General features: G+C 30.6%; 1 protein-coding gene across 1 annotated transcript; it reads right to left on the bottom strand.

Annotated features, from left to right (window-relative positions):
- Positions 1–4,387: 4,387 nt before the first annotated feature.
- LOC109597013 (uncharacterized) lies at positions 4,388–10,407 on the bottom strand. Its single transcript, XM_020012638.2, has 2 exons — positions 10,077–10,407; positions 4,388–7,019 (listed from the first exon to the last, which is right to left on the bottom strand). Exons 1-2 carry the CDS (start codon positions 10,405–10,407, stop codon positions 6,541–6,543), a joined length of 810 nt encoding a protein of 269 aa, XP_019868197.2. The 3' UTR covers positions 4,388–6,540.
- Between the last annotated feature and the right edge of the window lie 4,215 nt (positions 10,408–14,622).

A 14,622-nucleotide genomic window follows, 5' to 3' on the forward strand; every position in this document is an offset into this window, starting at 1 on the left:
CTAAACCAAAATACTTTCTGTTAAATATGTAAACTTATGCCGCAATTCATCTAAATTTGATAATTTTTGCTGTTTAAATAGAGACCTCATGTCATTCTGTAAGTTTTCAATTGGATTTAGACCGCACTTTACTCAAGCCAATCGAGGACTTCAACATGGATACATGGAACTTCGGACACATGCTATTACATTTCTCTAATGATACTGTACCATGGAAACCATTTCCTCTAACATGTTCCAAAGTATTTGTAGTGTTGTGTAGGGTCTAAACTTTATTTGGAGATGACAAACGAACTGTGTGTGCTCTCTTAGCCAAAATTCTGGAGATTAATTGATATAATTTTATGCAAACTTTAGTCTTATTCGATTTTGATCGATGTTTTTTTATTATTCTCAATGTATTCTTTACTATATTCTTACCAGTTTTGTTCATTTACTCGACGTCTGTCGTATAATTAATACATTTTTTTGAATAGTAAAAGCAAAGGATTTCTTCTAGAGATTCTTCCAGTCTATAAAAGGTTTTATTATTTTATTTTCAAATGAATTAGTTGTTTGTTAAAAAATTATAAACCATTTTTCGGATGTATCTTAAGCTTTTAGCTACGTCACTAAAATTTTAGCCTTGATTTTGTATGTTAATTATTATTTACCTTTTCTGTAGAGTGCAATGTGTTTCTTTCTTCCCACTGAAAGTGAGTTAATACTATAAATCATACTAAAAATAATTTCGTTACTATTAAGTGTATTGTTAAATAGTGCCGGAAAACCGAACTCGAGCTAATAAATGCCTTTAAAGAAATATATCTTATTATGAAATATTTTATAAAACGTTTAATTTTAAATTTTGTGTTATTTCCCTAGCTTCGACTGCATATTTATATCGAAACTATATCATTTACAAAAAATACCTATACCTACACAAAATGGCCTACCATTGTATGTAGTTTATTTGTTTAAATATCAAGTCCTTTTTAAACTACAACGGTTTGACTGTATATTAATATTTCCTAAATTAACATATTTTTTTTTTCAATTTCTCCCGAAATGAAACATGTACGAACCCTCCGATTAAAAAATCTCGTACAGACATTCACATAGCCCCAGGTTTCAAGCGAATTACAATCTAGCAGCGAAGTTATTTACCTACCGAGAGATGATTTTACATAAACAGATCAGAGAAGTTCAGTAAAACATCAAAGTAATATTCTTGTATAATGCAGCGCCAAAACGTGCATTATAAATGGTAAGTGATGTTACAGACAAGTTCCACATGTCTGTGCCGTTATTGTTGTCGAATATGCTATACACTGGTATTCAAGCAATTTCCAATTTAATTTGTCACTGTAACGACCAATAAACATGATAAATTACTGTACCATAAAATAAACAGGACGAAAAAATTTATTTTAGGTAGGACGGTGGGTTTACGAGGTTTAAATTAGGCCTAATTTTCCTAACAGACATTAATTGTAACTAATAAATACGAACTCGTCTGGAATGGTGACGAAAAAATATATTATTTGCCGACCACCGGTGTCCGACATTATTCTCCATCCCCATCATGTTTTGTAATAATGTCAACAATTCATTTTCATTTAACTAAATGGACCAAAAAGCATTCGAAATTTAATATATGTTGATATATGGTGATTTACATTCTTAAAAATGATTGGTAATATCCGTGGTCGGAGATTCTCAATATGAGAATGAGAATTAGATAAAATGTAGGTTTCAGTATCGTATGTGAGCACGCACAAAGTTTGAACATCTGAAAAACGTGTTAAAACCTTGTTTATCGGATAAACGTGGAATGTAATGATGTAAAAGTATAAATGTGGTTTTACCTAAAATATTCGCAAATAATACTGATAAAACTTCACGGTTGTATGAAGCTTCTCAAATAATATTTATAAATATTATTTAAAAAAATTATTATTCAATCTAAAAAAAAATGTAGTCATTCTCATAGCCCGCGGTTCGAAGCGAATTACAATCTAGTAGCGAAGTTATTTACCTACCGAGAGATGGTTTTACATAAACAGATCAGAGAAGTTCAGTGAAACTTCAAAGTAATTTTCTTGTATAATGCAGCGCCAAAATGTGCATTATATATGGTAAGTGATGTTATAGACAAGTTCCACATTTCTGTGCCGTTATTGTTGTCGAATATGCCGTACGCCGGGAATTCAAGCAACTTCCAATTTAGTTTGTCACTGCAACGACCAATAAACATAATAAATTACTGTACCGTAAAATAGAACAAAAAAATTACTTAAGGTGGAATGGCGGATTGACGGGGTTCAAATTAGGCTCCAACATTAACCTAACATTAATTGTAACTATTAAATAAGAACTCGTCCGGGATTACGAAGTAAAAATGTATTATTTGCCGACCACAGTGTGTCTGACATTATTCTCTTTACGTCTTGCAATAATGTCAACGATTTATTTTCATTTGACCAAATTGACCAAAATAACATTCTACATTTAATAACATAACCTAACAAGTTTTTGTTAATATTTAAATTTTTAAAAATGGTGTGTAATATCGATCGTCGAGAATAAGATTTAGATGAAATCAAGGCTTCAGTATCAGACGTGACCACGCACAAAATTTGAGCATTCGAAAAACGTGTTAAAACCTTGTTTGTCGGATAAACGTGGAATGTAATGATGTAAAAGTGTAAATGTGGTTTACGGTAAAATATTCGGAAGTAAATGGGAGGAGACATGATAAAAGCTTTGCCGTTATATAAAGCCTCTTAAAATTTATTTATAAATATTCACGTACACAAAATAATATTTTATTTTTATTTGAGGGGTGGCGACGTTTTTATCTGTTGAGTTTTGGTTAATATAATATTTCCGCAAGCGTTCAAATAACATGTTTTAATGATGTTTCTATTGCAGTCTTTATCCAAATATTTGTAATTAAGCTTAATTTTAGAGTCAAACTTTTGGAGTTTCTCCCTCTGTGAGGCTTAAGTAAATTTAAGCAGCCTTTTGGCTAATTAAATTTATGGTTTTTAATTACAAATTACTTTGCGATTGGAAATGCAATTAAAAATATTTATGTGTAGTTTAAATTTATTTCAAATAGAATCCAAAACCCGTAGCAATAATTGTGATTTTTTGTGGAAAAAATATGTTTAATACTATAATATTTATCACATTATTAATTACACAATAATTCAGATTTATTACAGATATATGGCAATAAATTAAGGCTTGGAATGAGTATAAAAACCTCAAAACGCGTCATATAAATTTTACCATATAGTAGGTTGAATGAGAGTCTTAGTGGACGGTTATTGAGGCTTAAAAGAACGTGATCTGCAATTTTAGGGTTATGGATATCGTTTATCCCTTAATCTCTAGGCCATGAAGTGGCACAACAAAATTAATGATAAACTAGTAAAATGCAATTTGACAACATAGTAGTTACTCTGATCCTCCGTGCTGTATCTTAAAATTGATTAGATTCATTGTTCCTGTTTGTATATGTATACAAAATTGATTTTCTTAGCACATTATATTTATTCTAGACTTAAAATAATATTTCTGATTTTTAATGAGTGCGGAAATATGGAAATCAAAAGGTGCGAGGTGTGGAGAATATGCTGGATGAGATGGGGCTTCATATTCCAGCTCCAACAGCTTTAGCTTTATAGTCAAAAACCAAGTGCTCTCGTAGATTTACTGTTTATTGTTTCAAGAATTTTTTGAGTTTTTTAACTTTTATAAACATTCTTTATTTGAAAGGTCAAAATCACAGATTTTGAAACGCTGGAACCAAAATTTTACGTTTTACAGAATAAGCATTATCAGCATCCAATGTTTGGTGATTTCTGCCATCAAATTTTCATACCTGAACGAAAGTATTAAACGAGGATAATGACCAACAATGAATAAATAAACTGTTAAATAGCGGTATAGTCTACCATATTTCAATTATTGCTTGGATAAAATTAAAGTAATTAATAGATACTATTTATAGACAAAGGCCATAATACTTTACCATCATACTGAGCACTCCTGAAATATTTCATTTTGTCAGAAAGGCTGAGGAAAATAAACAAATATTTTTAAAGAAATTAAAAATTTTTATTGTAATAAATTGTAGTGTAACAATGTTGGAGTTTAAAATTGATTCGTTAATAAATTAGAATCAAATAATGAAATAATTTTAAATTAATTATGATATATCATAATTTTAATTTTATTAAAATAATTAAAATTATTGATTTTTGTATATATATTTTTTTGTATTTTTAAAATTATGAGATTACTTGGTACTTACCTTTAGTGTCTTATGGTATATTATAAATAATTAATAAATTAAACTACCATTACTGGACAATTATATGTTTATTAACACAGCAATAGTACATAAATCTCCAAAACGTCGTTAACAAAACTTCAAATATAGACCTAATATATGATTTTATCATAATATATCGCTTTTAAAGTTACATTTTATGGATATACGATTTAAATATCATCACCCGCCTTCAACACAAAAAAACAAATCAATTTCTGTTCGTCTTTTGATCCGGTTGACATTAATTCAAAGCTCATTCTGGAATCCATTTTGGCACATGTAACATTCCAGCATTTTATATCTGCGGTGTCTTTGGAACGCATTACATTTAATGCGATCAGCGATTGCGTTTTGTGCTGAAAGCGAGCTGAAAAACACCTTTTCCATTAGACGCGAAATGTGCTGTACAACTTTATGTGCAAAAATAATGAACTTACATATATGTTGGATTAATGGTCAAAAGAATAAGTAAAACCGTGTTCACAACGCGGACGTTTATTTTGGATTCTCTGTCCATGTAATTGACGCATATATAACGAGTTACTTTCCGAGAGACCGAAATAAATCCGACAAAAAAAATCGCTGAAACTCCTGATTTGGAGACGATGGTACGACAAAGAAACTGAAAATTACGGCGTCGTGGCGGTCAGAGCCTCGATGCAGTTTATTATTCCGGCATCTCAGCTACTAACTGTGTCACGGGAAGGGTCCATTAATTTTACTTTGGACCATTAAGCCGATGTGTACATATTAAGATGATTTATACGGTTACCATTTACATGAAATAACTAGCAGAATACTGGTGGCGGCTAGGAATATTGCCAAATATGGTTTTAAAGTATGTATGTACACATTCTAGACGGCATATTTACATAGTGAAATGACATAAGACATTGCATCGATCGAGCCGCGATAATGGAATATCCAAGGTGGAAAAACGATTTACTGCTCAAAATTCACTACCAATTCCTGTGAAATTCCAATATATAAAACCAGAAGTATTTTAAAATTTAAGATTAACTTGAATGAACAAACAATATTCATTAGTAAGGTCGTTCTTACACTAAGATCAATGTAATATTGAAGTGCTTCATTATTTTTACGTATATTTTTAATAAATTTCATAAAACAGAAGCAATAAAACTTATACGAGTATAATATCTTTTATTCAGTACTAAAAAAGGAAAAGATTAGTTTGCTTTTCCAGGGGTTGTGTACTTCCAAGCCTCCAGTGTATTTATAATTCTAAATACATATTGCTGGAGCTATTCAGAAGTTATTCTTAAAATTATTTACTTGTAGTTGTCAGTAAATATTTTATGAAAGCCTCACAACGTTCTTCATGTAGCTGCATACTCGGATAAATTATGAATCAAAAGTAAGAAACTTCCTGGCCATACGTACGATTCGTGCCTTGTTATTCCATCATGGCGCTCGTAGAGAGATTAAGCATTTTAGATTTTAAACAATTTAATTAGTTTAGATTTTTAAGTGCATCAATTTAGTTTTGCCGAACACAAGTTCACGTAACCAAACGTAATTTTATTACGCCATGTTGACTCCGGATTTTAAACCAGATTATTGAATATCAATATGTTTTTTCCATATTTCTTTTGGAGCAAATAAACCCAGGCTTTTGAAACCACAAGGAATATTGAATAGATTTTTTATATATTGCCATTCAAATTAGCAATGTAGATGTATTAACTTTATTTCGCATTGAGGGATTCAAAACTTTATGAATATTGCATTTGTATTGATTAGGTTGTGTAATTTTTTTTATATTAAAAGGAATATAATAAAAATTCGTTTGGTGTGATACGAGGATTCACAATAGGATGATCAGTCTAGTTGTAAAAACGTCTTCAAAATATTGCTTTAAAATACTAACTTGAGCAAACCAATCTCTTAACATCTAAGATTAATAGGTAATGGAGGACTTGTGCAATGTGAAAGTAAAACTTTCGGAAAAAATGCCTGATTAGTCATCATTAAAAACTGGAAATCAAATTAAGGAAATTTAAAACAAGAGGGAATTTTTTTGATTTCCAGCAAACTTATCACATATATACATTTTTGGTCTAAGGTTAAGGGACTACTTATATAAGACTTTGGTGATATGATTCTGTATAATTAAATATATCTTAAATTATTCTTTAACTTACCAAATCCCAGTCTCTATTATCACACAAATTGAAAGAAAACACTTAGAGTAATCAACACAATAAAGCAAATATCGCTAAAATAAAAACAAATAAACATATGGCTACATTGTTTTGAGATGAACTGTCGGGCCAGTGGAGTTTTTGATTGTTGACCAACATATGCTCATCCACAACCATTATATTACGCACGGTGGACAAAGGAACAGCTAAACTTGGGCCAATACCATCCGTAGAGGCAACACATTTCACTTCCAAATTAGATGACGGTTCCTTTCCGGTGAGTTTCTTGTCCAAAGCCAATCGCAACTGAAGAACCGAGTTCTTCAACTTGATTTTGTCGTTTTGCTTATCTGTTACGGTTTCTGCGGGGAGGTTTTTAACGGTTTTGGACGGAACCGCCTGCTTGTTGACGTACCATGTTAGACGAGGCTGCGGATCTCCCAATCCCGAAGTGCAGATGGCTTGGATCAAATCTCCGGCTTGGTAATTGTCTGAGAGGCCGCTGATCGTCGGTGGATCCTTCGGAAGTGCTGCAAATATATAGGAATGGATACATATTTTTTGTATATGCAATGTTTGAATGAAATTAATAATTATCTAAATTCATATTTAATATAGAACAATAAGGGAAGTTGTATATATCAAATGAGAAAAATGAACTGACGAATTAATTTAGAAACGCAAATTGAAATAAAAAGTTCAACATGGATTGCAACTGCAGTGGAATAAATAGAGAAGAAGAGAACAAAGATAGTCAAACAATCAATTGATTATAAAAAAAATATAAAATTGTTTGTGTGCATGTAATCCAACTTGTATCGCAACCATCGTTGATGAGTTCCAACGGGATAGTCCCATTATTAAATTAGTAGTGCACTGACTAATTAAAATAGATTTTGGGAACGATTGCACACGTTTCATCGACCTCTGATTTTCTGCAATTAATTCCGGTCCATTATTAATCTGTACAATTGTCAGTTTTAAAACAATCATCCTGGGAGTACGAGCTGATTAACCATTCTAATTTGCACATTATATATAATTAATTAGTAAATGTTGTCGTTAAACATGTATGGTGTTTAATTGTCACAATGAAATGTCGGACCTGATTCATTGTTTTGGTACAAAAATTCCCCGCGGCGCTCCACAAATGCTTCCCGTTTTTGTCGACCGCGATTTACGTAAATTATAAAATATGAATTTGCTGAATCGGTTCAGCACACCACAAACACTAATCTTGAATGAGCAAAGTTTAAAAAGATCATATAAAATTACGTTTGCAATAATCGTATTTTAAACATAAAAGCATTCACCGAAAAAATTCACTCCAGACCGAAATTAAAACCGAAAATCGTAAATTAGCATGAGGCGAAAGCGTTTTTCTCCTTATGTCACCGATGCGGCGAGAGGAATTTTTCGCTTAAATTAATCACACCGAATTTTTGCCCTTTTTCCTTCATTCGCCGTAATTTACTCTCCGTAATATCAATCTGTGTCATATGCTCTCCGCACTTTTGCACTTCCTTTTCTCAATCACGGAAAATCTAATTGCGAGTTTTATCATATTCCAACGGATTTTAAACTAGAAACTCTGGATTTTATTATAACTGACATGACAGATTGGCGCTCGGACATTGGACAGATGGATAACGCATTTACTCTCAGGATAGGTATTTGTGCAATTCCAAGATTCCTGCAGATTACTGTGTGGCAGATAGGCATCCTGTAGTGCGTATTTATTACCAATAATTGACGTAAATGTGACGTGGTAAATTATTTATGTCCGCTCTATCGCATTTGTTACGTCCTGTGAATTATTGCACCAGATTTTCCTTATCGTCAGTAAATTGAGCTTTATCGTGATATGATAAATTTATTTATATGTATAAATAAAAGCAAAATCAAATTAACAATAAGTGTAAAAGATACATCTAAAATGGAAAAGAATTAGTTGTGACTGAATAGGTGACTCAAATTTAAAAAATGAGAATTTTCCACAAACTTGAGAATAATAACATAAAAAAAAACTTTCTGTAAAGATAAAGTATATGTTTAATTTTGAATTGAATGGGAAATAAAGTCACTATTTATAAAAGAATCTGATCTTTTTTGACCAGATTAAACTCAATTTAATCGAACAATTTGATCATTCGATTTGGTTATTGACACTGTTCAGTTTCCAGACTAAATATCGTGCCAGTTGAGTAGTCAAAGTGCAGGGTTACAGATGGAGGGAATGTGTAGAAGTCAAAGGTAATAATATAATATAATTTTAAAAATGACAATTAAGTGCTACATATATTTAAAATTTATATTGCATTTATTACAGATAATGCTAAACTTGTTTACTTCATACAAAATGTCTAAACTAACCAAACGTTTATAAATATACTCAACAACAATACTGAAAACTAACTTCTAAATTAAGTAAGTTGCAAAACACAGCGAAGCTAATAGGAAATACAATTTTCTCGGTGTAAAAAACAGCTAATACTTTCGCTAGCTACTAAATTGCCCAAAATTCTAGCCGATTACTTAAACTAAAGTAACTTGGTTTATAGACTACCAAAAGTATGGTAATTCCAGAATATGAATTTGCTTAGTTTATAAACAATCCAGTGAGAAGACGTATTATGTATTATGGCTAACGAGTGAACATAGTTCGTAAACTTGTTGAAAAGTTTATTATTAAACTAATTACATCAAAGATATCGGTTAATGTAGTTGAAAAAAGGTCTAAAATATTTAGATAGTATATAAACTACCCTATTTTTTTTTCTTATGGCTTTCTTTACGGAGATACAGGTCCATAAAGGACGCCCCCGGAAATCCTCGATCAAATGACCTAAATTCATTAGATTTTTTTTGTAAGGTTATTTAGAAACTTTGGTGTATGCCAATCCAAAGACAATCGGAAAGACTTGTTAAAAATGATTAATTTTCATTGTGACGAAATAATCATTAACGTTGGGATATTCTGGAGGGTCCAGCAATCTTCAATTCTTAGAGCTAGGGAATGTATAAGAGTAGAGGGAAGTCATGTTGTAATGACGTACAAAATAATTCGATAAAAACCATCTTGTACCAAAACCTTTTTTTCTCGAACGGTTCGTTTAAGTATCTTTTTTAGTTTAAGGTTTATTCTATTCAAATATATTATTATTATTATTATTATGCCTTTATCATACAGGGTGCAACAAAAAATAGCATTAATGTGTTAGAGCTAGTCCCTCGCAAATTAAATAAACCAAATGTAATTTAAATGGCCCATTTTAAGGAGATTTACTTGGTTACCATGAAATTATTTAATTCCACCTAGTACTTCAAGTTATTTAAAAACAAAGGATTTCCGAAGGCGTCCATTATGGATCCGTATCTCCGTAAAGAGTTATTGGTTAGTTTAGATTTTTTTATTAACCAAGAACCTTTAAACTTTTAATTAAAATCAAATATTAATTTGAATAACGTTTTCTATCAAAATATCTAACGGCTTGTTTAGTTTATAAATTATCCAGTTAGTTCGTGAACTGGCCAGTCAAGTTCAAATTAACCGCAATATAATATACATGTACTGATTGTATACTGACCGGCCACTGTGATGTTGTACGTTTGTGAAGCAAGTCTGAAAGCCGGTGCCTCGCTGGACACCTCACAGCGATACGCCCCCGAACTATAGGGCCTGTGTAGTTCAGTCAGCGTCAAATCACATGCCTCTCTCGTACATTGCGATTTCTTGGTGTCGACCGTAACTCCCGGCACCGGATATTCCACGTAGATGCGTGGTCCGGTTGGAGCGTATCGGAAGAACTCGTGGTCGTCTTTGTACCATTTAACGGCGTACAAATCTTCGCCGCCCATGTCGAATTTGCAGTAGAGATGCATTTGGTTGCGCGGGTCGTGTATGGTCGGTGCCGTCATATTGATGATGCGCAGGCAAATCGACTGATTCGCTGTGAACAAAATCAAACATTAAGATGTGAGAATATTGTATAATATTCTGATTGAATGCCGTTCTAAATTAAGTAATTGCACCTTCCCTAATTAAGTGTTACACGTTACATTTTAATTTTAGAACCGTAGCTGGATACTTCCAATTTGGTTCTTGTATTGTCCAATAATATTAATTAAAGTAATGTTATTTATTTAAAAAAAGGAAAATTAAGAGAAAACCTAGTGTTTGATTGTTAAGTAGAAGTCATACTGCTTTGTATTTATTTTATAAAATAAAATACTTAAAATATGATATCATATAATATAATATATCATAATATATTTATATATGGTATAACTTTGCTTTCGACTAGCGTTCTCCTAAGTATCGCCTCATTGAGTAATCGCTACTTGTTCTAAACTTTACTCTGAGTAATAATAATACCTACAAGTTATTTTCTGAGTAGCAGTAGTCGACTTAAACAATTGTGGTATACGACACTTAGTGATAATCATAAAAAATAATTTTACTAAAAATATGAAAAAAATTTAATAAATGAAATATTACAGAAAAAATTTCATTGTTACTACTGACAATATTGTAAATACAGTTGGTGCTGTCAAAATGCTAAATACAGTGGGGCCTATTTGAAAGCGGGACACTCTCATAATATGTGTATTTTTTGTACGATTTTGATGATTTTTGTTTTAATTGTAAAGTATGAAATAATGTGTTGTAAATATGTGGTTACCTTTCCCAATTAGTTTGGGGTAATTTTCACACATAATTCATTAATTTTACCACGATTTTTGTAAAAAAGATATGATAAATGCATGTAACTGAACGGTGTATTGGTGTGGTTCCACAGAATTATGAATAAGCATATATTTTTTTTAATAGTAGTTTAATTGCTATAGTTAGATTTTCTATAAAAAATTTGTTATTGTGATTTCTTCAATTTACATGTCTAAAAAGTTTTTTAAGCTAAAAGATATGATTTTGTCCATAAATACATACATTCATGCTCTACAATTGAAAAAAAGTTTGTCAAAATTGGACAACAAATACAAATTTTATGAGGGTATACCGCTTTCAAATGGGCCATACTGTATAGTATAACTTAACCTCTTTTTATAAATATAAGTATATAATTAGTCGAAGAAACAAAGTAACGAAGTAAGTAGAACTCGTGTTGTGTAACCATACCCCTATCATTATTACTGACAAAAAAATTAATTAACCGAATTCATATTTGCAAACATTTTTATATTAATGTTTAACACAGTTAGAAAGGAAGTTAAAATAAAATAATAGTGACATCATTAAGGGACTTTTTTTCAACATCGAAGTCATTAACGTAACTACAATAAGGAATATGTTTTATGAACCTCTTGTAAAAGCTTCAGTATAATAAACGATAATTTTACGTAACGTTAGACTATATTAACCAGACAAAAGCTATGCTTATTTTAATATCACATACAGATTTTTAATTTCAGAATATAGGTTCACCTCTCGATATTTCGATTCGGGCATATCAAAAGCACAATGTATTAATTAATACTTGAACATTTTTCCAGAACTTATTCAGGTGAATTAAATACAAAAAGTTTCTGTTAAAAATGTTAATGAACTAGTTTTAAAAATATGTTGGGTTGAAAATACAAATAATAATTTTTACTATTTTACTTATATAAACTTACGTAGCTTTCCAATAAAGCAATGTATATTTGCCTCCGGCAACTAAATAATGAATAATTGGACAATGATTTCTTTTGATTTAATGATGTTATTGGAGTCCCATATTAATTTACAACATTTTTCAATCCGACTTCTATCAAGTAATTTATGGAATAAATTGAATTATGTATGTATGTATGTATGTATGTATATATTTGAAATTATTCAGAAATTATTGGTCGATAGGTAAAATACTATACGGGGTGTGCGATTAATATGAAAAAAATTGTATCACAAATAACCAAAAATAGTAAGCTTTATAATTCAACAATAGATTCAATCTTAAAAAAATGATCAATTGTTCTGGGTTAATTCAGCATGGTCTTACGAAAACGATTATTGAATTTAACGGTAGGTTGATGGAAGCAAATAAAATTTGAATAGTATTAGTGTAGTATAGTGATATTAGTATAATATTTTAATATTGTTGGAAAATAGGATAATTTGTGCTATTTTTGACAATTTATTCTATAGATTACTTAAATGAAAAATAAATTTATAAGAAGAATTCATATCATAGTTTTTTATGAAATCAGAGGGTTCTTAATCCAATGTTGGAGTTAGATTTGCTGTAAAATATTGCTTCACTTGAATTCTTCAATTTTCATACCTAAAAAAATTATTCAGTAGATTTTGATTTTAGCACAAGAAAACTGTGACATTTTGTCCACAAGTACATATTTTCATCCTTTACAATTGTAAAAAAAGTTTATTAAAATCAGACGAAAAATATAAATTTTATAAGGGTGTCCCGCTTTCAAATGGATCACACTGTATATCTAGTAGATTTTTTTTGCTCGTTTGTAGTTAATAAATATAAATTAAAAATATTTGTTACAGAATTTAGTAATACCTAAACTACATATGTATATTAATTAATATGGCATGAAATTACAATTTTATTAACTAATAGTTTAGTTAGATAATAAGTAACAAATATTATTGTTATCTCGCTTCATGTTTGACTTTTATTATTATTATTTTTTTTTTGATAAACTGACTTCTTATATAACAGTGAGTATTTAGTTAAAATTTTAAATTTTTATTGTTTTGACAAAATAATAAGTTTCCATCTCTTTTCATCTCTTTTATAATGGTGTTTAATGGGTACACAGAATCGCTTACATAATGGTACTACAATTATGTTAAATGCCTCAATTAGAAGGTAAATGCATCTTTGATCCGTCGTCGCATTAAAATTGTTGTGAAGTCGAGCGATAAAAATTCATTAGAGCAATAAATAGACAATAAAAAAATTTAGCGGCGTCGTAAAGCCGTGGCATGAGATACGACTCTTTAAAAAGTATTATATTTTGCAGCGCGGCAGCGCGGGCCCGAGTGCCGGAATTTTTAAAGTATGTGCTTTTACAAAGGCTTTACTTTTAAAGAAATCCGATTTTGGGTTTGAGATTACGTTTAGTGTTTCTGGTAGTAATTTTTTTGTCGCCCGCCCCAAATCTGGTGGATCCGTTTTATCTATCCTTTTGTTCTTTTCCCCGGTGCTATCTTACTGTTTGAGTTTTTTTTTCTTTATCCATCCTCTTCAATTCGATATGTGCGGTGTTAAGTTGCCGGCGTTTTATTAGACGGTCAAAACTTATTTTGGCATTTGTGTTGTCCTTTGTTTCGCGCCCCGGAATTCAATTTATTTTGCATTTCATTCGATGTTTGTCTTATTTGTTTTTATCTTAATTTAGCGTCGGATTGATTTACATATTGTTTTGCGAGCTCGCTGCCTTTTTTATGCTGATTCTCATAAATCCACTGATGAATTATTCATTCACTAATTATCATACGTAAATAGAGGACGCTATTAAAAATACCCAAATACTACAGTTGACGTACCTTAAGTTGGAATAGAAATCAGAGACAAATCAAAAAAATTTACATATAAAAATTAATTGCATTCAGTTTTTTACGTCCTTATTATGTTAGTTTAAATACATTACATTACGTATACAAACGACGGAACGTTATAAAAGAGCCTTTCCTGAGTTTTAGAATAATAGTAAAAGTCAATTGATCTTGGCAATTTAGAGAAATAAGAATTTAAAGATACACTATTGATTTCCTTAGTACTTTACAAAAAAGAAAAAAATCATCACCTTGTCCAAATACCACAGTATTGAATTTTAAAACAAGGGGAATGCCACAGCATACGTTCAAAAAAATATCCTCTAAATTTTTAATTGCTATTATCTATTTTGTCATTGTTTTTGTTGTTTTTTATTCGGCCTAAAATTTTGTTGAAATATGGATTTTTAATATTTCGTATCCGTCCCTGGCATTACTATAATATGTACTACATATTACCACATTATTTTTTATCATAAACGAAAGGTTTCCTTTGGAATGCCCTATATATTAAGGAACATTAGTCACATTGGTAATGCGGTGTCTGGAGTAGCATCAATCCTTAGGACGCAATTGAATTTATTACTAGATTATGTAGCAGTTATTTA

Source organism: Aethina tumida, chromosome 1, assembly GCF_024364675.1.
Source record: "Aethina tumida isolate Nest 87 chromosome 1, icAetTumi1.1, whole genome shotgun sequence".
Lineage (NCBI taxonomy): Eukaryota > Metazoa > Arthropoda > Insecta > Coleoptera > Nitidulidae > Aethina > Aethina tumida.

Bases quoted from the DNA above. Each gene is read 5' to 3' on its own strand.
- LOC109597013 (XM_020012638.2), bottom strand. From the start codon at position 10,407: ATGACGGCACCGACCATACACGACCCGCGCAACCAAATGCATCTCTAC. The intron at 7,020-10,076 runs GTCAGTATACAA...ATATATTTGCAG, and splicing joins GTACAACATCACAGTGGCCG to CACTTCCGAAGGATCCACCG.